Raw genomic sequence first — 24,326 nt, forward strand, 5'->3', positions numbered from 1 at the left:
TGGATCAACATCTTTGTTGATCCTTACACAACATTCCAATCAACCAATCAGATTTGACTGATAGGTTTACAGTTAACTTAAAGTAAAGGCTTACAACCAGAGTTAGGTGCTTCTACACAATTCTTATTCACCTATCTTTCCCCTCTGATTTTAACGATAACATGTGTAGTGTTAGGTTTAGGGGTAGGGATATGGTTAATAGTGCTGGGACGATACACCCATCTCCCAATTCGATACTATCACGATACTTGGGTGCCTATACGATATTGCGATTCTACAAGTTTTGCGATTCGATATTGCAATATATTGTGATTTCTCTTTTTTAACACTAGACCATGGGGAAAGTTAAAATCATACACTTATACAGACTGTTCATGATGTATAAGATGAGTCATATTTACAAAAACAATTCATCACATCTTTCTGACTTATTTCAGAAGCATCATACAGTACTACATACTCTTTAATAAATTATTCAATAACAAATACACTTAAGTCACTTGTCGCCACCTAGTGGCGAAACAATGTAATCGATAAATGCATTATTTTAAAGCCACAGTATGGAATTTTTCTCCACTAGGGGTCGCTTACAATAACAAAGGCGTAGTTTGATGACGCAACATTTGCTAAGAATTATGGATGTTGTCGTCAACGTCAAGCCGACCGATCTAATAATGTTTATGGATGACTGAATACATCGATGCTTTTATCATGACTGTCACTGTGATATGAAGCAGTTCGGGATTGCTAAGAGACAGCTATCAGCTCCACAGGATAGAGTGCCGCGGATATAAAAGTAATATGGACATTTCATTCTACTGAACTACACGCGAGTGCAGAATTACAACTCACAGGTCAGTTTATTAGACAAATTAAACTTGTGAGGTAACGCAGCGCTGTTTCACTTGGTCTAACATTACACTATCACACTAAACTGCATTTGAATGTGTTAAAATGTATGTGTTAGTTTGTCTGTATGAGACTAGCAGTAAGCTAGATCAACATTAGAATAACATACAGATCATATTCTAACATTTTATCATTGTTGAACTATATAACATTGATTAGTTTTATGTAAATGTGCTCACCTGTTTAATAAAGTACATGTAGAAGCGGTCGAAGTCTCGGACGTGGAGCTCTCGTTTATATACTGTCAATGGGAGCTCTAGGCATCTCGAAAACGCTGCGCTGATATTGATTCTCGTTTTAGTTCTCCTTTTTTATCCAAAGTCTGCTTGCCATGGTCCATAATGTTTGAACGAAACAACAACAGCGTGCAGATAGACATTGCGAACTCCACAGTTGTCTGCGTCTGTCGCTTTGGTTAATCAGAGGGCTCTGGTTCATAGCTCTGGTTGCCATGGCAGTACGAGCGGAAACCAGGGACAACGCGGATATGACGCCATTGACTGCGACAAAACGGAAATAAAGAAACGTGCCGTGTCTAAAAATTAAATTAAAATTTCTCCTGGTTTGAAAGTTGTTGGAAACAGTCAGGATAATGCAAGTACACAACTAAAAAATATATATATATATATATATATAACATAGATATAGTGATTTTTGCTAATTTTAAAGCAAAAAAAGTTACATACTGTGGCTTTAAGAGCCAAGTTTCTATCAAAAGCTGGTTTACTCTATATTGATTGCTATTCGGTAGACTTCAGTGTTTATATTTTAACTTAATTCTAATTTGAACTATTCTATCACAGAAATGATACAATGAGGTTGAAAATACCTTTTTTGTGAAGCGGTTTCATGACATCTCTCTGGGTCAGACTCAGCGGCAGCGCCAACGCAGATTTCATGTTGCGATATGATTGTCAAAGGTTTAATAGACGAACTGGAATAAGATCGCGTGGTGTTTGAATCGAGATCGCAGTCTTTTAAAGTCGGCATGAAACGGAAGTTGAGATTGTCATTTTTTCCTTGTGACGTATATCCGAGTGAAACGGCTTCTGAAATTAGAAAAAAAAAAAAAAGAAAAGTAGGGCGGGGCTTGATTTCGTCCTTCGGGAATTGATTGGATCGTTGGAGGTTGGGCGTTGCAAACAAAATGGAGGCAGATTTGAATGCCAGTTTACATTCAGTTGTGGAGGATTTCTCTTCACCCGACTCCCCACCGTTACCCTCCCATGAAGGATTTTTTATTGAGGAGCCCGGCGACGAGAACGAGCAGCTAAATTTTCAGGCAGGAATTAGCCCATATTTATATGAGCCTCCCACGAACCAAGATAAAGTTATCAGTCAAGTTCACCCTCGAGAGCATCTTGACGTGTCCGAATGGTAGGCTGTTATCTAAATCTAGTTATTTATCTAAATCTAGTTATTCTAGTTATTTTGACAAGTTTCTCTGAGAGGCGGTGCAGAAACGAGACAGACACCGATAGCCGCACCCTCATCGGCTCTGGCCACACCCTTTCGCCATGGCACGTGATCGAAAGAGAAGAGAGGTCGTTTCGAGGGGGGAGGGAAGGGTAATGTATTTGATTAAAGATTATAAGGGTACATGAATTTTAAAAAAATAATGAAGTGCACAGATAAATCATTTATAATAAACACTACAATATTACATATAAAAAGATGATTTGTCAAATTTGATTTCATGCCGACTTTAAAGATTAATCGTGCAGCTCTACTGTCTTATCACTCTCTCAGCATATGAGTAGCGCAAGGGCTTTTCAATGCATTCAGTCTCACGCACTGATCTATACAATGCAATTCTATATAGATCAGTGGTCTCACGTCGACTTCTACTTGAAAGGGATATTACGTCACTCAACAGATAACGACACATTTCATCCTCTGTTGGAACAAAAGTGGCAAACTTCTGTCAACCTCGTATACAAGCAATGACAAAAATAAAGCAATTTAATATGACTAATATCGATTCTGTAATAAAAAAAAATAGATTTTAAAATCGTAAAAATAATAATAAACGCGATAGCTGGGTGAATCGATTTTTTTCTCCCAGCTCTAAGGTTAACGCATCTCGGCAAAATCAGGACGTGCCACCATGACAGCGGCCTGCATTTCTCACTCACTCGGTGTGATTTAGCGACGTTCCGAGTATAGTGACAAAACAAACGTTTAAACTACTTACTTGTGTTTGAACCTTGAGGACTTCGAGAATCTGAAGCACAAACGAATCGTTAAAGCAATGATTGTTGAACTGGGCCTTTGCAAACTCTAACGCTTCCTGAACTCCTTCGTCGTTCATGTTTGCATCCACAGGAGCTCCAACCAGCCCAGCGCTCGCCACGGCCAAAATCACCGCCAGACACGCCACAATCGTTTTAAGATACATGTTTAAGCTGTATTAATTGACTCGGTCTGTTTTTGATCAGGTCTTGATTCTCCCTTATTTCGTCAAATCGAAACTGGATGAAACCATCTTCTTATTCTTTTAGAGTTTTGGATGAAACCAAATATGCTGTCTGAGATTATATAGACAAATTGCACTCACTAATTAGGGCGGGGCCTCGCGCATCCACCAATCGCAGTTGTAGGGAGGGACAACGGGTTTGAAAGAAACACATTTGTTTCTCTTTTAATTGAATTACAGCGCTTGAAAGGCGGCTACTGTATTGGAATTCTTTTTTTAGTCTTCTTCTATACACTGATCTGCAAATCATATTGATCTTTAAAAAACATCAGAATTAGGCTTAATTTCAGTTTATAAGTAGCCTAGTCTAGTGTATTTGTTTTGGCTATTTATTCAGGTATCCACCTAGCTGAGATGTTTGACAATGTTTTGATGCTTTATTGGTTGTATAGGCTACATTTAAATGTTTTTTTTTAAACATTTGAATAAAACTTTATAAACTTGTACTTTTATAAAGAATATATACTTTTTCAGATAATTAATAGCCTATTTACTCTAATTGAATTATCTCTACATTCAAACTGAATGCTAAGATTTTAACAAGAGGATCCTGCTGGTCCTGTTCTCTTTATTGTAAATCAAAGAAGTCAGATTAATGAGACTTCATCTTGTGTCTTTAATGGCTCTTGGAGCCCCTGTCCCATTCTTCGAATAGTTATGCTAATTTAATTAGGACCGGTAACACTCTAGCAGGGTTCACCAATCTCGGTCCTGGAGGGCCGCTGTCCCTGCAGAGTTTAGCTCCAACCAGCTCCAACACACCTGTTTGAAAGTTTCTAGTATGCCTAGTGAGACCTTGATTAGCTGGTTCAGGTGTGTTTAATTGGGGTTGGAGCTAAACTCTGCAGGACAGCGGCCTTCCAGGACCGAGATTGGTGAACCCTGCTCTAGAGTCATGGGCAGGTTCCTATACCTCAGGGATGGGCAACTTCGGTCCTGGAGGGCCACTGTCCTACAGAGTTTAGCTCCAACCCTGAAAAAATCACCTGCCTGTAATTTTCTAGTAATCCTGAGGACCTTGATTAGCTTGTTCAGGTGTGTTTGATTAGGGTTGAAGCTAAACTCTGTAGGACAGTGGCCCTCCAGGACCGAAGTTGCCCATCCCTGCTATACCTGGATACTTCATTTGCATGCTTTGTTTAAGGTCATCCAGGTGCTTTGTTCCATCTCTGAGCAGTGCCCACTTAAATCATAAACTACGATGTATCATTTCATTACTTAGGGGCTGTTTACACCTGGCCACTTCATGTGTTTTCTCAGATCGGATAGCTATCTGATTTATCAAAACGATTCCATTTACACCTGGTCACATAAATGTGTTTTTGCGAAACGGATTTAAATCCGATCTTCCATTCCTGCGCTATATGCAGATTTAATGGAGGGCACGTCACCGAAAGCAACAGATATGAACTGCATTTTATTGATCATCAGCTACAATTTCAAAATCAAAGACCGCAATAAGAGAGAGCGGCAACAGCCCTAGATCATTTCGTTTCTTTACTTTTAATAATGATGATTGTGTGTTAAGCGTCTGCGACTTACTTTCACTTTGATTTGCGATAGTTTGCACGTTGGCTTAATGAATAGATGCTCAGCTTCTCATCTGCGGTGATGCGTGTTCCAGTAGCGTCGTCATATCTGGCTATATCATATAGCCTATAACACGCTCTTACATGTTTTAGCATTTTTGGGAGGAGTACAATTTACATATGTGGTTTCAACAACCAGATGCAGTTTACACTTGTCCAGTTTCATCTGGAATGTGGCCCAGGGGTCCGTGTACTTTTTTGATCATTTCATTTCCTGTTTGGAATGGAATAACGAGAAATGAAAACCAGTTTGTTTATTCGTTTTTTTAGTTTAGTTTAAAAAACGAAAAATGAGATTTTGGCTGAAAAACTCCATCAGGTGACCTAATGGAGAAAAAAAAAAAACCTTGGGAGAACCCAGGTTCAGTCGGGGGCCAGTTCTCCTCTGGCGTTTATGAACTTGAGGTTGGATTTAACTGTAAGATTAAAAGTATTATATGAATGCCTGGCTGAAGAGATGCGTCTTTAATCTAGTTTTAAACTGGGAGAGCGAGTCTGAGCAACGAACAGTATCAGGAAGACTATTCCAGAGTTTTGGAGCTAAATGTGAAAATGCTCTCCCTCCTTTGGTGGATCTGGATATCTAGTATGACCAAAAGCCTTGAATTTAGTGATCTTAAAGAGCGCGATGGATTATAGGGCGATAGAAGATCCGTTAAATAGACTGGAGCTAAGCCGTTTAGGGCTTTATAAGTCAGTAGCAATACCTTGTAAATAATACGGAACTTTATAGGTAACCAATGTAGTGATGATAAAATTGGTGTTATATGATCATATTTTCTTGATCTAGTAAGAACTCTAGCGGCGGCATTTTGGACTAACTGTAGCTTGTTTATTGAGGATGCAGGACAACCGGCTAATAAAGCATTACAGTAATCTAGTCTCGAGGTCATGAATGCATGAACTAATTTTTCTGCATCAGAAACTGATAGCATATTACGTAGCTTAGCAATGTTTCTAAGGTGGAAAAAGGCTGTTCTTGTAACATATGAAATATGATTTTCAAAAGACAGGTTGCAGTCTAGTATAACACCTAGGTCTTTTACTGTAGAGGATAAAGTAACAGGACATCTTACTATGTTAAAGTTGTAGTGTGAGAGGTTTTGTGGGCGGTTTTTTAAACCGATGATTAGTACCTCTGTCTTGTCTGGATTTAATAAAAGAAAATTGTGCGTCATCCAATCTTTTATATCTTTAACACACTCTGTCAAATTGGATAATTTAGCGTTTTCATCTGGCCGTGATGAAATATAGATTTGAGTGTCATCAGCATAACAATGGAAACTAATTCCATTAGGCAGCATATATATTGAGAATAACAGAGGGCCTAACACAGATCCCTGTGGCACTCCATAGTTTACTGGAGTTATGATCGATTTTTCTCCATTTAAATAGACAAAATGGTAGCGGTCAGATAAGTATGATCTGAACCAACTTAATGCTTGTCCTTGAACACCAGTATAATTTTGTAGTCGATCTAAGAGTATTGTGTGATCTATAGTATCGAACGCAGCACTAAGATCAAGTAAAACTAGTATTGAGATACAGCCCTGGTCAGATGCTAAAAGTAAGTCATTTGTAATTTTAACGAGCGCAGTTTCAGTGCTATGGTACGGTCTGAATCCAGACTGAAACTTTTCATAGATGTCATTTTCTTGCAAGAAAGAGCCCAGTTGAGCGGACACCACTTTTTCTAGTATTTTAGACATAAAAGGAAGATTTGAAATGGGTCTATAATTTGCTAGATTATGCAGGTCTAATTGTGGTTTCTTAATGAGAGGTTTTATAACTGCCAGTTTAAATGTTCTTGGAACATGACCTAAAGATAAAGATGAGTTAATATTATTGAGGAGAGGCTCTTCCACTATAGGTAACACTTCTTTCAGTAGTTTAGTTGGTATAGGATCTAATAAACATGTTGTTGTTTTAGATGAAATGATAAGTTTATTTAACTCTTTTTGTTCTATAGTTGTAAAGCACTGTAATTGTTCTTGCGTCGTGATAATTGAGGCTGAATTATAAGGCGCGATTGTGGATTGAACGTTTACAATTGTGGTTCTGATGTTTTCTATTTTCTCAGTGAAGAAATTCATGAAATCATTACTACTAAACTGTAACGGAATATTTTGTTCAGGTGACATCTGTTTATTTGTTAGTCTAGCCACGGTGCTAAATAAAAACCTAGGATTGTTTTGGTTGTTTTCTATTAGTTTGCGGAGGTGCTCAGCCCTGGCCGCTTTAAGGGCCTTTTTATAACGTGACATACTGTCTTTCCATGCGATTCTAAAGACATCTAAATGAGTTTGTTTCCATTTACGCTCTAAATTACGGGTTTCTCTCTTTAGAACATGCGTAGTATTGTTGTACCATGGTGCTTTACTTTTCTCTCTGACCTTTTTTAATCTAATGGGTGCAACAATATCCAATGTTCCAGAGAGAATGGTGTTCATAGTGCTAGTTAATTCCTCTAGTTCATCTGTTTGTTTGGGTTCACTGAGCAGCTGAGACAGATCAGATAAGCAATTAGAAAAATTATCTAAGGTGGATGGAAGGATTGTTCTGCCTGATCGATAACGCGGCGCAGCATGATATATTACAGGAGTACGTAATATGCAAGTTACCATGTAATGGTCAGTGACATCATCACTTTGTGGAATGATATCTATATCGGTTGGATCGGTTCCATGTGATATAATTAAATCGAGTGTATGATTAAAACGATGAGTTGGTCCGGTAACGTTTTGCTTGACCCCAAAGGAGTTTAATAAATCTGTAAACGCAGCCCCTAACGCATCATTTGGATTATCTACGTGTATGTTAAAATCTCCAACAATAAATGCTTTATCGACATTGACTAATAGGTCTGAGAGAAAATCTGCAAACTCTTTTAGGAAATCAGCGTAAGGCCCAGGCGGTCTATATACGGTAGCCAAGGCTAGAGATAATAGGGAAGTTTTTCTAACATCTAAGAGCGTAACATTTAGTACAAGTACTTCAAACGAAATAAACTTATAACCCGTTTTCTGACTAACATTGAGAATATCTCTATAGATTGTTGCAACACCGCCGCCACGACCAATCAGACGGGGCTCATGCTTATAGGAGTATCCTGCTGGGGTAGACTCATTTAGGCCGAAATAATCATTTGGTTTAAGCCATGTTTCAGTAAGGCAAAGTACATCGAAGCTATTATCTGTGACTATTTCATTTACAATAACTGCCTTAGGTGTGAGTGATCTAATGTTTAGAAGACCTAGCTTTAGAAATTGTTTTTGTTTACTAATAGCAACATTTTCTGTTTTAATAACAATTAGATTTTTCCTAGATCCTGCAGTAAATTTATTATTTGATCTCACTAAACGAGGAATAGACACAGTTTCTATGCCATGTTCTACACTAGAATTTATATCAGTTAAATTGGTGCAGCAAGGACTATGATTTGGACTTTTGGTTACTAGTCAAAAGGTATTTAACATTTTGGAGATGTTATCCGACAGAAGATCCGCTCCGAATCTGCTTGGGTGTAAGCCATCAGCACGGAAAAGCCTAGGACGCTCCCAAAACAGATTCCAATTATTTACAAAGAGCAGTTTGTGCTCATTGCACCATGACATTAACCATTCATTTAGCGCGAATAATCTACTAAACTTTTCTTGTCCTAGTCGGTACGTGGGAAGCGGTCCTGACACAATAATCGTTGTTTCAGGCGATGTGCTGTGTACCGTATCGATCAGATTCCTGAAGTCTTTCTTCAGAACCTCCGTCTGCCGCAGCCTGATGTCGTTCACTCCCGCGTGCAGGACCACAGTTCTGACGAGCTTGTCACCATTCAGAATCTCGGGAACGCGAGCAGCAATTTCAGAAACACGAGCAGCAGGAAAGCAGTGACTGTGCACCTTACTTTTACCTAGCGTAGTAGCGTGTACGTGCCGAACGATGGAATCGCTGATGATCACAGCATCGCGTTCAGTTTCGCGAAGAGGGGAGAAGCGGTTTTGGGTGGATATCTCGAAAACCGGGAGGGTCGGAGAGAGTCTTCTTGGTCTAGACCTGACTCACGTCTTCCGCTGCGGAACCATCCAGGCTTCGTGGTGGCGTGTTGGAGCCGGAGTGAACAAGACCATGGCTGATCGCGACCTCGGCGCTCGGGACCGATGTTGAGAAACGCACGGAGTAGACGAGGTCGGAGTTAGCGGGTTAGTAACGTTAATCACTGATTTGTGTGCATCGGCGCGTGATGTTTCAAGAGCTAAACGCCGGTCTATCAGCTCGGCTTGTCTCACTAAAAGGTCGTGGATCTGTTTCTCAACTCCAGCTCAGACTGCAATGCGTGAAGCTCAAATGTGTCCTCACCTGCACCAAAAGGTAGACTACTTACATCTGATATATTCGCCATTTTAACAGATGGTCAATAAGTTAGCAACGACGCTACCAGTGATGCTATCAATATTAATACTAATTTATGACTGAAGTCTTGGATATAATCCGTCTTTTTAGTGGTACGGGTGTAGAGTAGACGCACGATAGGCGAAAAAATGTTTGTTTGTAAGTGAGTGTGGAGAAGACGCGTTCAGCCGTGATCCCCAGGAGTAACCTTTAAGAGTATCCGGCGTTGGATCACTAAAAGGCTTGAGACGCGTCTGCTCAACAGTCCGCGTTGTGACTATGAGGTTTGAGCAGCAGTGCTTCTCAGTGAGGAAAAGTAAAAAATGTTCGTTGTAAGTGAGTTTAAAGAGAAAAATCAAGAATTCTAAATAAAATCGATGGAGCTCCAAAGACAACAACAACGCGTTCAGACGCGACGCATGCGCATTCGTCAACCGGAAAAATCTGAATAACTTTACATCTGAGGCGTTTAAAGACTCTATTTGTCCATTGTTTATTTCTAAAGAAACACGACAATGTATAAATGTCACGGTTCATGGATCCGTGTGTTCATTTTAGCGTATCTGTCTGGTGTGTCTGTAGGTGTTGGGTCTATGTATGTGTGGTGGCTTGTTTGTTGCCTAGTAACCAGCTGATCACTCAATCAGTCATTCAGCTGCAGCTAGTCAGCTGCCTATATCTAGCTGGAGTGAGATATGCTTGGTGTCGGTTCGTCACTCTTGTTTTGTTCTCTTACCCAGTGTCGGTATCTGAGTTCCCAGCGGAGTTTCCTCCATCTCGTCAGTGCTTCCTAGCAGCTTGGAGAGCGTCTTGAGTTTCTCTTCAACCAGCCGTCTGGACTGAGTTTCCTCGCTGTGTTTGATTCCTGTCTCTTCATCTCTCTTCCCTGGGATTGTGCATTGAGTGTTTGCCAGCTTTAGTCTGTGCTGTTCTGAGTAATTTTCCGCTGTCCTGTCTGTTACAATAAACTGCTCACTTGCAATTGGATCTACGACTCTCATTCTGACAGAACGAACCGACCATAGATGGATCCAGCAAGCACGGCGGAATTGCAGGGTGTACTGGCCAGGAGCGATGTTCGTCTCCAGCAACAGGAGGAACAGACTATGGCCACGGGTCGTGCTGTTCAGGTGCTAGTCACCCAAGTCTCTGAACTGACGAAACATGTACAGCAGTTAAGAATGGAGGCTGCTGCTTCTCAACAACAGGCCGCGGCTAATCCACCGGCTCCGGTGATCCAGCCCATCCGTTCCACTGAACCTCGCCTTCCGCCTCCCGCGTTCTACTCCGGTGAGTCCCAGTTGTGTCGTCCGTTTTTGGCCAAATGCTCATTATACATCTCGCTTCAACCTTCCGCATTTCCCACGGAGGAATCCAAGGTGGCCTTTGTGATCACTTTACTCGCGGGAAGAGCGGGCAGCTAGGGAACAACTGTTTGGGAGCAGAGACTTCCGTGTTGTGCGTCCTTTCAAGCTTTCTCTAATGAGCTCAGAAAGGTTTTTGATCGCGCTGCTTCTGGCAGAGACGCGGCGCGTCTTCTTGCAGAACTGCGACAGGGGGAACGAACGGTAACAGACTATTCAATTGAATTTCGTACGTTGGCTGCAGAGTGTGGCTGGAATGCCGAAGCACAATGGGACATGTTTTTATACGGACTTTCTGAGTACATAAAGGATGAGATTTACGCGTTGGAATTACACGCCGGGGTGGATAAACTGATTGATCTGGCGACTCAAGTGGATACCAGATTACGTCGACGAGGTCGTCGGTCACCGAGAGGCTGCGCTACTTATGGACCTAATCCTACTTTTAATTCTCCTGACGAAACTACAGCATTTCTTCCTGATCCTGAGCCCATGCAACTGGGCAGGTCTCGTTTATCATCACGGGAGAAACAGAGGAGGAGAGAGAGGGGATTATGTTTATATTATGGAACCGCCGGTCACATTGCGCTGCAGTGTCCAGTAAATGCCAGCACCCGTTAGTAGGTAAGAGGTTACTGACGTGTGGGATTGCACGGACTGAATCCTCTTTTTCTGCCACTCATTTTCCAGTGAGTTTAAGACTACAGACTTCGACTTCGATTTCGACTGTGAGGCTCTGGTAGACTCAGGAGCCGAGGGTAATTTTTTGGATATTGATCTGGTACACAGACTGCAGATTCCAGTGGTGGCGCTCTCCCAGCCCATTTCTGTGGTGCACTTAATGGTCAACTTTTACCTTCCGTCACACACTCTACCGTCACCTTAAGACTGGTCACTTCTGGTAATCATTCAGAGAACATTGACTTTCTATTGATTGACACTCCTTCTGCTCCTGTGGTGCTTGGTCATCCCTGTACTCCATAACCCGCATATTAACTGGCGCAGGAATTCTGTTTTCTCCTGGAGTGAATCTTGTCATGCTTCTTGTTTAATGTCTGCGTGTTCTTCTGTGTCTTGTTCTGTGTTTCAGGATGAACACACAGATTTATCTAACATGCCACGTGAGTATCTTGACCTGAAGGAAGTGTTCAGTAAGTCCCGGGCTGCTTCTCTCCCTCCGCATCGTCCCTATGACTGTGCTATAGATTTACTGCCAGGTATGTCTCCGCCTAAGGGCAAGTTATACTCACTTTCTGCTCCAGAAAGGGAGGCCATGGAGAAATACATTTCTGATTCTCTGACAGCCGGGTTCATCCGCCCTTCCTCTTCTCCAGCGGGGGCAGGGTTCTTTTTTGTGGGGAAGAAGGATGGTTCTCTGCGACCGTGTATTGACTACCGAGGGCTGAACAACATCACGGTAAAGAATATTTTTGAATATTTCACGGAAATCCTTTGCCGTTGATGTCTTCAGCTTTCGAGCGGTTGCAGGGAGCATCCATCTTCACAAAGTTGGACTTGCGTAATGCATATCATTTGGTTTGCATAAGGAAGGGGGATGAATGGAAAACTGCTTTTAACACCCCCAGGGGGCACTTTGAATATTTGGTCATGCCTTTCGGCCTGTCTAACTCCCCTGCGGTTTTCCAGGCACTCGTGAATGACGTGCTGAGAGATATGGTTGATCAGTTCATATATGTTTACCTGGATGACATATTGATATTTTCTTCTTCTCTCCAGGAACACGTTCAGCATGTCAGGCGAGTGCTCCAGAGGCTGTTAGAGAATGGGCTTTTTGTCAAGGCGGAGAAATGTTTGTTCCATACACAGTCGGTTCCATTTCTGGGTTATATAATCTCCTCCGAGGGGCTGCGCATGGATCCCGACAAGGTTAAGGCTGTGGTGGATTGGCCAACTCCAGATTCCTGTAAGGCCCTACAGAGGTTTCTGGGGTTCGCCAATTTTTACCCGTGTAATTTCGCAATTTCAGCTAACTAGCCGCTCCTCTGACTGCCTTGACCTCCACCAAAACGACGTTCAGGTGGTCTGGTGCAGCTGAAGCTGCGTTTACCAACCTCAAGAGCCGCTTCGTTTCAGCTCCCATTCTTGTAGCCCCTGATCCATTACGTCAGTTTGTGGTGGAGGTCGACGCATCAGAGGTGGGGGTAGGAGCGGTTCTTTCCCAGCGTTCACCCACGGATGATAAGATGCACCCTTGCGCGTTTTTTCTCATAGTTTATCGTCTGCTGAGTGTAATTATGACATTGGTAACAGAGAGTTACTGGCAGGCAAGCTAGCGTTGGAGGAATGGCGCCATTGGCTAGAGGGTTCGGGGGTACCTGTTATCGTCTGGACCGATCATAAGAACCTCGAATATATCAGATCTGCTAAACGACTCAACTCCAGGCAGGCTCGGTGGGCACTTTTTTTCGGTCGTTTTGAGTTTTCACTATCGTATCGTCTGGGTTCTAAGAACATCAAGCCCGATGCTTTATCTCGCATTTTTGACCGTTCCGTTTGCCCGTCCACTCCCGAGTGCATTTTTCCTGAGAGACTCAGGAAAGGTCTCGAGTCGAAGGTCCGTTCGGCCTTAGAAGGGGTAAAGCCTCCGTCCGAGTGTCCACCGAGTCGTTTATTCGTGCCGGAGGGATTACGGTCCGATGTTATTCAGTGGGGTCATTGTAGCATGTCATCCAGGAGTCAATCGCACCAGTTTTTTGGTCAAGCAACGATTCTGGTGGCCTTCCATGGCTCGCGACATTCAAAGTTTTGTTTTGGCATGTTCGGTCTGTGCTCGTGGTAAGACTTCCAATCGCCCACCGGATGGGTTACTCCAACTGCTGTCTATCCCTTCAAGACCCTGGTCCCACATCGCGCTAGATTTTGTCACTGCCCTCCCGCCCTCCCAGGGCAATGCGGTCGTTTTGACCGTAGTGGACCGGTTCTCGAAGGCGGCTCATTTCATCCCCTTGCCCAAATTACCGTCTGTCAAGGAGACAGCGGTTGCTGTCGTAGATCACGTCTTTCGTTTACATGGCCTCCCGATGGACGTGGTCTCTGACAGGTTTTCCGCTGTCCTGTCTGTTACAATAAACTGCTCACTTGCAATTGGATCTACGACTCTCATTCTGACAATAAAAGGCTCCATGTGGCGAGGGGGGCGTGGTTTCGCGAAGTCTGTAGCGGGAGAGAAAGGAGGGGGCCGAGCGTTGAGTAAGTAGGTCAAGTGCAGATGATGAACACCTGTGTCTGATTGCAGTAATTGGCGTGGAGAGACCGCATATAACCGGGGAGAGCGAGAGAGAGGACGAGAGAGCTTCGGACTGGGATCTCACGAGGACGCTGATATGGACTGAGAGAACTGAATGCTGAGTTTATTGTTGTTTGAGAAGCTGTGTGTTTTTAAACCACGGTGAAGGCGCTTTGTGCGCACCCTTTTGTTTATTTGAAACTGAGAAATAAAGTGAGTGTCCCAGTCAGCCGACCCCTGTCTTCTTCCTTCCTACACCATCACAGCAACGAACCTTATTACACTCCATTACCTTGTATCTTACGTTATGGCCTCATAGAAGCAGTTTTTGTAAAAATAAGCTAACGATTGCGTCATAACCACGCAACTCTCTGGAAATGACCATATAGACAGGAGGAGAAGCTTGCAGTCAATTGGGGGGACGTGGAGGCATAAAGTCTGAGTACACGCTCTCCGTTTCTGCAAGATTCGGAAGGGAATGATTCAGATTTCTCTTGGCACAGCTACTAGAAGACTTACAACTGTCAGACAGGTTGCTCACGTCACATGTATGTCATCAAGCTCAGTTTGAGTCTGCGCAGTACGCTCAGCCATCAGGAAGTGAGTGCTTCTAATTTGCTTCACTTTTCTCCGTTGAAGTCTATGGGGTCGCTGTGTCCATTTCTTATACTGTCTATGGTCAGTACGAGTGCGGCACTGACAAATGCACTTTAATAAATAATGTCTGAAACCACCACTCACTGTTAACTACGCACAATATTTGAAGCAGAAATGTGTTGCTGGTCACGTAATTCGTGCTGCTGCGACTTGCAAGCGACCCCAATAATGTGAGCCACAGTATAGCCTATGACAGATTATTTTAGCATGATGTATTTCCCATTTATAAATACAGTGCAAATAGTTCCGTCTCTTTGGATAAAAGGGAAGTGGAAATAAAAATCAATAATAGGCTGAACTGTACCGTAACATTATATATATATATATATATATATATATACAATATGTCCGTAACATTAGATGTCCGTAGATGACCTACCCATAACTGTTACATTAGAGTTAGGGGATCACACAGTTTGTACAGTATAAAAATCATTATGTCTAAAGTTCCCATTAAACATGAAAACCCTACAACCCAATGGGAATATATGCTTGTTTTCAACCACAATACAACGTCTGTCCAGTGTTGGAGATTAATGTCAATCTGACGTTGGATTCTGACATCAACCTGATTTTCATTTTCAAGTTGGGTTTGGTCTTCTAAATGCGAATTTTGTCATTATTTTGGTGCACACTAGCTTATAGATAACAGTAAGGCTAACATTTTCATACTAAAAGCCAAAAAACTTTAAATAGGGCACTATTTGAGGGAACAGCCATTTGGGTGTCCGAAACCATTGTGGACGTTATTGTTATATATAAGTTATTGTTATAAGTGCTATTGTAATTGCACTTATTCAATCTCACATTCAATCCCACTACTGGAACTGTGCTCTAGAAATACTTTTGATATTGATATAAGGGTAGGTAGGCAGGCATAGATTCAGAGGTATAAGGTACTGTAAGTATTACACACAACAATGCAACAATAAAAAAACAATGCATTGACATTTACTTTTGATACTTAAGTACTTTTAAAAACAAGTACTTCTGTATTTTTACTTAAGTAAAAATCGGTCTTTACAACTTTTACTTGTAAAGGAGTAATATTTGACCAGTAGTACTAGTAGGCCTATCTGCTTTCACTCAAGTAAGGAAGTTGTGTACTTTGTCCACCTCTGAAAACATCTGTTCATAATCTGTGATTACACAATTCCAATACGAATATCACCGGGAGACGTCTGGAATAACTCTACACTGATCAATCCGCATTTTTAAGCCAGATAATGTTATAGTAGGCTCATATTCAGAATGTCCTTCTCGAATAACGCCAACGACTGCACAAATGGGCTCGATCCTTTGTGAAATATAGCAGATCACCGTTTTAAGTAACAGTTTAAAAAAGGTGGTCTGCTATTTTTCACAAAGGAAGCTCAGTCAGTCAGTCAGTCAGTCAGTCAGATAGATAGATAGATTAAAAACAGAGTTAAAAACAGAGTTTGTGTTGTTGAATCTTTTTTTTTTTCTAGTAGGCTACATCTTAAAATATAGAGCTCATGACAAATAAAAGTTCCAGATGGACAAACATTAAATGCAAAAACCAGTGTGAATAACAATATCTTAAAATAATCTAGAGAGTTTATCTCTAACAAGTCTGTCAGGTAAAAGAAGAGCTTATTGATGCAGTTTAGTCTGCCTACTATTTTAGTCCAACCGCTACTTCTGATCGGAGGCTTCCGTAAATATTTAGTTTATACATAGAGTTACGCTTCAACTAAGTTTAATGGTGCAACGCAAAAATATTTAGTAGTGCGTAAGTTGTATCTTAGTGCCCATTTACGTCAAAACTATAGGCTAAATTGTATAGGCTAAAACGTACAGCTGGTACAACCGGCCCCTGGTCTTCGCTTCTGAAATTTCCCTACAGTGCAAAGTTACACAAAATGACTGTCTCTGGTTCTATAAAACAAAATCTAGAACTCCTTGTTGAACAAATATACTCTGTAAAAATAACCACTTTTTTGTTTTTATTTAAGAGGTTCCTTAATTTATCAAAGTGTCAAAGTGGTACGAACGTTGCCATTTGAGAGAATTCACTGTAACTCTTATAGGAATCTCATACAGAATAATTCGTAGAGTAAACAGGGTTTAACCTTGTGCAAAGACACAGTGAGTCTATAATAATTATTTCTACCAGAAAGACTCGGGAGAATAAATACTATAACAATTAACATTTATTAACAGCCCAACAAGCAATCAAGTTCTTTGGCGTAGGCCCCGTCCGATAGCTTGCAATCCGAGGGTCCGGATCTGCATATCCTGCCTGAAGATGAAGGCAGGGGCGCAGCCGACCCCCTGCAAGGTATAGGAAGGGACCATCCTGGTGGTGGTGGGGTGGATGGAGGGAAGAGACCATCCTGGTGGTGTTGGGGGGATGGAGGGAAATACCCATCTTGGTGGTGGTGGGGAGGATGGAGGTGAATTGAAGCGTCAGCATCTGCGAACTCAGACGTGTGTAAGTACCAATCTTTTTATACCACAAGTATAGGAATATGATTGGATAGATGAGAAGGTAATAAGTGACGTAACAATTAAGTCTTCCCGGCAGAACTTATGCTAGAGCTTCATTGCAGTAAGTCTGTGGCCTGGGATTTTTTTAACCACAGTTTTTGTGTTCTAAAAGAAGAAGAAAACTAGGCCTACTACTGCTCTAACTTTGTACGGTAATTTTTTTATTGAATATTGTGCTTTTAAGTCACGTCTCAGCTTCTTAAGTCAAGTTAGTGAAGTTAATTAGTGCATTGTGTGGAATAGCCTTGATTGATTCCTACAACTATTATAATCACTGTTATTTGCAGAAAGTAGGCCTACGAAAGAGTGAATGTGCCTGCAGTTTCCTTCTGCAGATTTTCTATCATTACCGAATAAGTAGTCTGGACATCATTTTTTTAAACACTGGTTGGAACAAACCCCTTAAATTAAGAAACCACTTAGCTATAATTGTTCAGGTATAATCATTAAGGATTGTTAAAGGGGTTTGTTGCAACTGGCTGCAGGATTTTAGTCTGAAAGACTAAATAGATTTTAGAAAATCTATTTAAAGAGAGCAAATTGTTTCCAAAAACTTTGTCCTTGAGCTAGCCTGACTACGTCAGACTTCGTACTTCCGCTCAATTTCAGTTCGCTTCTGTACTCTGTCTACGAAGCAAAGCGAAGTAGCAGAGTTTGGTATTACCAGGCTACCCTTGAGCGACCAGTGTCTTCAAACCCTTATCCTGGAGACCCACTGTCCAGTAGAGTTTAGCTGCAACCTTTTGATTGAGGTGATATAGTATCACCTCACCCAATATGATATTGGACTATATCTATCTATCTATATCTATATCTCTATAATACTATATCTATCTCCATATCACCCAGCATGATTTTTCTAAAGTCTGAATTTTTCTTGACAGGTAACTACGCGATTGAGTTGGCAAATTAAATCGGCCGAGGAGTGGAGTTTGCACCAAACTCCACTAATGTTTATTACTATTATAAATGACGAATAAAATATGTAGCCTATGTTAAATAAAGGCTTCCAGCTATATTGTGACAAAATTAGTAAAAACAGGCAAAAGAAAGATCCTGTACTGTACTCTATGAAAAAAAATAAAAAAAATACTGAGTGATCTTTAAGATAGAATATTTCATAAACCATGTTTTGCCTTCTCGAGCTATAAGCTACAACAAGTCTTAATAACTGATGCTCTTCAAAGTCTGTGAATTACATGAGTAAAATGTTTCCATAGTCTACGTCGACGCAGGCACTCGAAAAAAAGGGGTTTTATGGAAGTCCTAAAAGCATGCATAATATATATATATATATATATATATATATATATATATATATATATATATATATATATATATATATATATATATATATATATAAATATGGGGAGAAAGAAAAAATAATGAATGGCCTTTTAGTATTCCGTACCTTTGGACAGTTAAAAAAAACACCTCTCCCAGTTTGAAAACAGCCCAAAATTTAGAAACGCCCCCTTTTAGTTTCAGCAGAGTGTGTACTTGAACTGTGGGGTCTTTTGGGGTAAAAAAAAAAGAAGAAAAAACCCTCCGCCTACTTCGCTCCTTCAACGTCTTTGCACTTTGAACGTTACATAAGCACGATTATTTGTCAAGTATACAGCTTGTCTGGAAAAGACACTGCTACCTAACGTACGATGGGTTTTGAGGACTCCATTATGCAGACAGTTGAATGCATCAAGTGAGTAAAACTGTGGAACACGGAATGTTTAGAGTTCAGAAATGCTAACGCAGTCTCGTGTTTTAGGTGCGGTTAAACCATTTCCGTCGATTGCCTAGTCATTTCGAGGTCATTTCATGGACTTCACGAGATTCATGCAACTCCACCACATTCTTCCGTGTAATCATTCAGCTGAGTTTTCATTGTTGTATGTAAAAACAAATCTTTGCATGGCTATTTTGATAATTTTATAATTGTTTTAAGTAATATTTGTGATTTCAAATTTCCATGACTTAAAAACGTAACTGTTTAAATGCATTGCAAATTAATTAATTTATTTGCATATCATTCAAAGTGCCTCATGTCATGAAGAGCGAGTACTCAAGACTATAAACACTTATTAAATGCCTTAAAATTATATTTTAATAGAGGAGCAAACTCATCCTGACAACACCTTACTAAATGTGACAAAATCAACGATAGCAATGGTCAAACAATGCCACCATATTAAGTATTACTGCCCCAGTGCATGGTGGGAAGAGGGTGGATGTGGCCAAATCACAATCAGTTTTTTCCCCAGTGTCGGTCTATTTGAAGTAAAAAAACAAAACAAACATAAATCTAACCCACCTGCTATGCTTACTCATAAAGTAAACTACAGAGATCAAATAAAGGCTGGAATACACTACCTGATTTTTGCAGTCTAGGCGAGTCAGCGCTAGTTGCTGAAAGTACGAGCTGGTCTGCAGATTTTGGGCAGAGCTGAAAGATTTAAATAGTGAAGTGTATGATGGACACTGACTCCGATTTATTTCTATCTATGTTGAGTCGATTTTAGAACACATGTTGTTTTGATTTTTCATGTTTTCTAGCAATGATGTTTCTGAATGTTTCTGTTTCATATCTTAAAATATGTCAGTGCTATTGTTTTGTCTCAAGATGCACACCAGTAATATCTTTTCTAAGGCATTATAAAAGCTACTTAAATGTCCAAATTGAACTAAGGCCAGATCCTGGCTTAATCTAAGCCCTGTATGCGAAACCAGGCCCTAGTGTTTTAAAATCTGTTCAGACTGGTAAATCATGTAGTGTATTTCAGCCTTAAATCTTTGGTTATTTTTTCAACATTATTTGTCAACTAACTTCCTTCACTTTTAGAGAGACCCTTGGCAACCTTGATCGGTCTAAACTACAGCTCTTAGCACTCTCTTCTGCTGGAGTTGGAGCTCTTTTGTGCTACTTGGTATGGAAGCAAAGCCCCAAAACGATACCAATGGGAGATGGCTGGTGGGGAGCTGGGGAGAAGCCTTTAACCGAGGACAAAACCATTCACAGATTTGTAGTGAAGACCTCGGTGGAAGAGATAGAGGTGGGCACACAACCACCTGAACAGTAATAATGTTGTGTAATGCAAGGCAGCATATTTTGGGTGAAGAATTGCATGTGGATCAACAGTTCAAGAATCAAATAATAGGTTTTTCACATAAATCCCCACAAGATCATTCTTCTCCGCTTTCAAACATGTGCTAAGCATACATTTACTCAACCACAATATATTTATGTCATCATTAACTGCACTGTTTTCTTAAGGATCTGCACAGACGCATTGATCAAACACGCTTCACGGATCCACTGGAGGATTCCTGCTTTCATTATGGATTTAACTCGTCTTACCTTAAACGGGTGGTCTCTTATTGGAGACAGGAGTTTGACTGGGAGAAGCAGGTGAAGGTGATTAACCAGTATCCTCACTTCAAAACCAAAATTGAGGGTAAGAACATAACACTTTTAAAGGATATAATTTACCTGACTAGATAAAAACCTGTTGTAACTAAGTATGCAATTTTCACGTTATCTTTTAAGTCCCACATCATGCATTCACAAAATGTGTTTAGTTGTATTTCAGGCTTTTCTAGATTGTTTGTTTTTTTGGAACATTTTAGTGAAATTCTGTACTGCTTTTCAGGTATAGATGTGCATTTCGTTCATGTGAAGCCTGTTCAGAAGTCTGGACAGACAGTTCTCCCTCTCATGATGGTTCACGGCTGGCCTGGTACTTTTTACGAGTTTTATGGGATTCTGCCCTTGCTCACTGAGACGGATTCAGATGTGGTCTTTGAGGTCATCTGTCCCTCCATTCCAGGCTACGGCTACTCTGAAGCGCCACATAAAAAAGGTAAGTCTACCAACATGCAACAAGATATAGAAACGGGTAGCAAGAACTAATTCTACTAGACAATAGAGTACAACAGTGCCTGCCCCCCTTTTCAGCAGAGCTGGTTCCGGAAGATTTTTTTCCATTCATTTTTAAAATAGTCTTCATTAAAAAGTTATAAGCCATGAACCAAGCCAATCAGCTACAAGGTGTATCACAACACTGCAAACTTTGATTAGAATTTTTGAAAAACTTACAAAAAGACAATGGCACAAGACTGTGTACTTAACGGCTTCAGTAGGAAAGAAAAACCATCCCATGAAGCATTGCGAACAACATAATCGAATTAAAAACAATGGAGAAATATAAAACTATTCGTTTACAAATGTTGATTATAGATATATAATGCTTATAAAAAACAATACAGTATATTTGAAGTTTATTGCAAAATATGCATATATCTACAAGCACTTTTTTTTGCATGTGTTGCTTTTTTCGACTCTTAAGATTGGTGTAATTTTCTGTACAGCATCATGGGTAATGTAGTTTTTCACCAGGAATTCTGCTGTTAAACACAGTAATTAAAAAAAATAAGCTGAAATAATGCTTGCTTACGGCTTCAGCAGAAGCAAATACCATGAATTAACAACCTCGTAGCTCACAGTAGGTCTGTCTTTAAAGGTTTATCAATTATTGTTCAAAATCAATTTCCCTATGGAGAAAATGAATGGAGTTTTTACTTCCAGAACCCGACTGTTGCACTCTGACACACAGACAAACAAATGGCATGATGACAGATAATATACAATCTTAACATCTGTAAATAGATGGAAAATGGAGAATAGACCTGCTATACTTTCTTTTATTTCATGTGAAGGTTTTAACACTATGGAGGCTGGCCGCATCTTCCATAAGCTGATGGAAAGACTGGGGTTCACTGAGTTTTATGTGCAGGGAGGAGACTGGGGAGCTTTCATTACCAGCAACATGGCCCAGATGAAGCCAGAGTAGGAGTTTCACACCTTTTACTATCCAAATCACTTTCCTTTTTTATGACATGAATTCTCTGTCAATGTATTATTTGTTAATTTTTCCATGTTTAATTAATACAGAGCAATACATTTTATAATAGTGTTTATTGTCAATTAAAACGTTGCCTATTGCTCTCTTTAAAATAAGGTGTGTTCGTGGTCTACACTTGAACATGATCATTGCCAGGACAGACAGCCTTGGACAGCTCCTCTCCTTAGTCATTGGTCGCTACCTGCCATTCCTGGTGGGCTTTACAAAGGAAGATGTCAGACGACTCTATCCTTACATGGAGAAGAATTTATATGATATACTGAGAGAAACTGGCTATTTACACATTCAAGCCACTAAACCGGACACAGCAGGTAGGTGATGCTTGGCACATATTATACTATGCTTTTGGGTTCTTATCTAAAACTTCTTATCAAAAAATATTTTTTGTGCATTTTGTCATTCCTGCAGGATGTGGACTGAATGACTCTCCAGTCGGATTGGCTGCATATATCTTGGAGAAATTCTCCTCCTGGACAGACTTGGGAAACAGAGACTTGGAGGATGGAGGTTTGGAGAGGTAAAGAGAGTTAAATCACATATATATCACAGATAAAAATAAACACCACCATTCAAAGTAAGGTAAGATTTTTTTTAATGTTTTTGAAAGAAGTCTTTTATGCTTACAAAGGCTGCATTTATTTGATCAAAAGTACAGTAGAAAAATAATAATATTATGAAATATCATAATTTAAAATAACTGTTTTCTATTTAAATATATTTTTAAATGTAATTTATTCCTGTGATAGCAAAGCTGAATTTGCAGCATAAGTGTCACGTGATTTTTAAGATATCATTCGAATATGCTGATTTGGTGCTCACGATTTTTTTTTTCTTATTGTAAACATTAATAATGGTTGTACTGTATATTTTTGAAAAAATCTGTAATACTTTTTTTTTAGGATTCTTTGATTAATAGAAAGTTCAAAAGAAAAGAATTTATTTGAAATACAACTGTTTTTGTAACATGTCTAATAATTTTAATATAAATTATAGTAATATCAATAATAGTATTTTTTTTAATCAATTTAATATATCCATTCATTTTTGAACTCGAATTAATAAATTCTAAAAATAAAAGGGTTTAGTTTGATTTGAATTAAGTAATTTTTGTTTCATTGTAGGAAGTTCAGTCTAGACGATCTCCTTACAAATGTCATGATCTACTGGACCACATGTTCCATCATTCCCTCAATGCGTTTCTACAAAGAGAACCTGAAGAAAGACTTCAAGACGAGGGTGGACAGAGTGTAAGTTCAGAAAATTTATAGTGACCCGAAGTGAATACTCATCATAAAAGGATGGTCAAAATGTTTGTTTTAACATTGATTTTTCAACATATAATAAACTACATATAAAAAATATAATTCTTTGTAGCCTATCCAAAAAAAGATTTGTATGGCTAAATGGTTTTCTCCCTTTCCCTGAAAGGACTAGTGTGTTTGTGCCCACTGGCCTGGCTGCCTTTCCTGGGGAGTTACTCCACTGTCCTAGAGCCTGGGCCAGCTCACGGTTTGCAGATGTGCGTTCTTTCACCTACATGAGCCGAGGGGGACACTTCGCTGCCTTCGAAGAACCCCAGCTTCTGGCTAATGACATCATTCAGTTTGTGGAGAAAGTGGAGAGCAAAGTCCACAAATAACAGCTTTATTCCAGTATCTTAAGAAGAAAAAAATGCACTGCTCTGGGCTGCGTTTCCAAAAGCAAAAAGCATTGTATGCTCAAGTTGATAGTAGAACAATTGCCACCAATGGTCTCTACGATCAACTTAGGCTTACTATGCTTTTGGGAAATGCAACACTGACCGTTTCTGTGTTAGAAATCCAAGGTTTTTCAGTGAACCAAATGAAGTTATATAATGATGTTCTGTACAATATCATTTTGTATTTTTTTTGCATGATGTTTTGTGCATAAAACTCCATAGATGTACTCTTTTTTTTACTTTGTGCTATTAAAGTCTGCAAAGTTTCAAACGCTCACCTCTGCTTGCTAAAGAGAAACTTAGTTTCATGGAACATTACAATATACACCATTACTGTGTCATTTCAATCAGTTTAATGAACTCTGACCTTAAGATTGAATGTTCTTTTTTAAGTGAATGGAAATGCAAATAAAAGCAGACAGTACAATGATATAGCACCAAATGGAAAATGAACTGTTAAATTGCATTATTTTCATTAAAATATATAATGACAGATTTGAAGAGCCCCAAACACATAATTTTTAAGTGAATTAAAATGGTGTACATTCATCAGTTTAAAAAAGCTACTATTT

The 24,326-nt window shown here is 39.9% G+C and overlaps 2 protein-coding genes across 2 annotated transcripts in view; one reads left to right on the forward strand and one right to left on the reverse strand.

Annotated features, from left to right (window-relative positions):
* The window catches only part of snx5 (sorting nexin 5), a 210,962-nt gene that overhangs the window by 61,150 nt on the left and 125,486 nt on the right, over positions 1 to 24,326 (reverse strand). The gene's annotated exons all lie outside the window — the stretch shown is intronic.
* ephx5 (epoxide hydrolase 5) lies at positions 18,620 to 24,203 on the forward strand. The gene is made up of 9 exons (XM_084092334.1): positions 18,620 to 18,838; positions 19,976 to 20,186; positions 20,408 to 20,588; positions 20,784 to 20,993; positions 21,850 to 21,979; positions 22,152 to 22,366; positions 22,464 to 22,572; positions 23,177 to 23,302; positions 23,484 to 24,203. The coding sequence occupies exons 1-9, from the start codon at positions 18,795 to 18,797 to the stop codon at positions 23,692 to 23,694; spliced, it is 1,437 nt and encodes a 478-aa protein (XP_083948460.1). The 5' UTR covers positions 18,620 to 18,794; the 3' UTR covers positions 23,695 to 24,203.

This window comes from Abramis brama (assembly GCF_963993115.1).
Source record: "Abramis brama genome assembly, chromosome: 19".
Taxonomy (NCBI): domain Eukaryota; kingdom Metazoa; phylum Chordata; class Actinopteri; order Cypriniformes; family Leuciscidae; genus Abramis; species Abramis brama.

Coding starts and splice junctions, on each gene's coding strand:
- ephx5 (XM_084092334.1), top strand. CDS start 18,795: ATGGGTTTTGAGGACTCCATTATGCAGACAGTTGAATGCATCAA. Junction 22,367..22,463: donor CACTAAACCGGACACAGCAG/GTAGGTGATGCT, acceptor TCATTCCTGCAG/GATGTGGACTGAATGACTCT. Junction 22,573..23,176: donor GAGGATGGAGGTTTGGAGAG/GTAAAGAGAGTT, acceptor GTTTCATTGTAG/GAAGTTCAGTCTAGACGATC.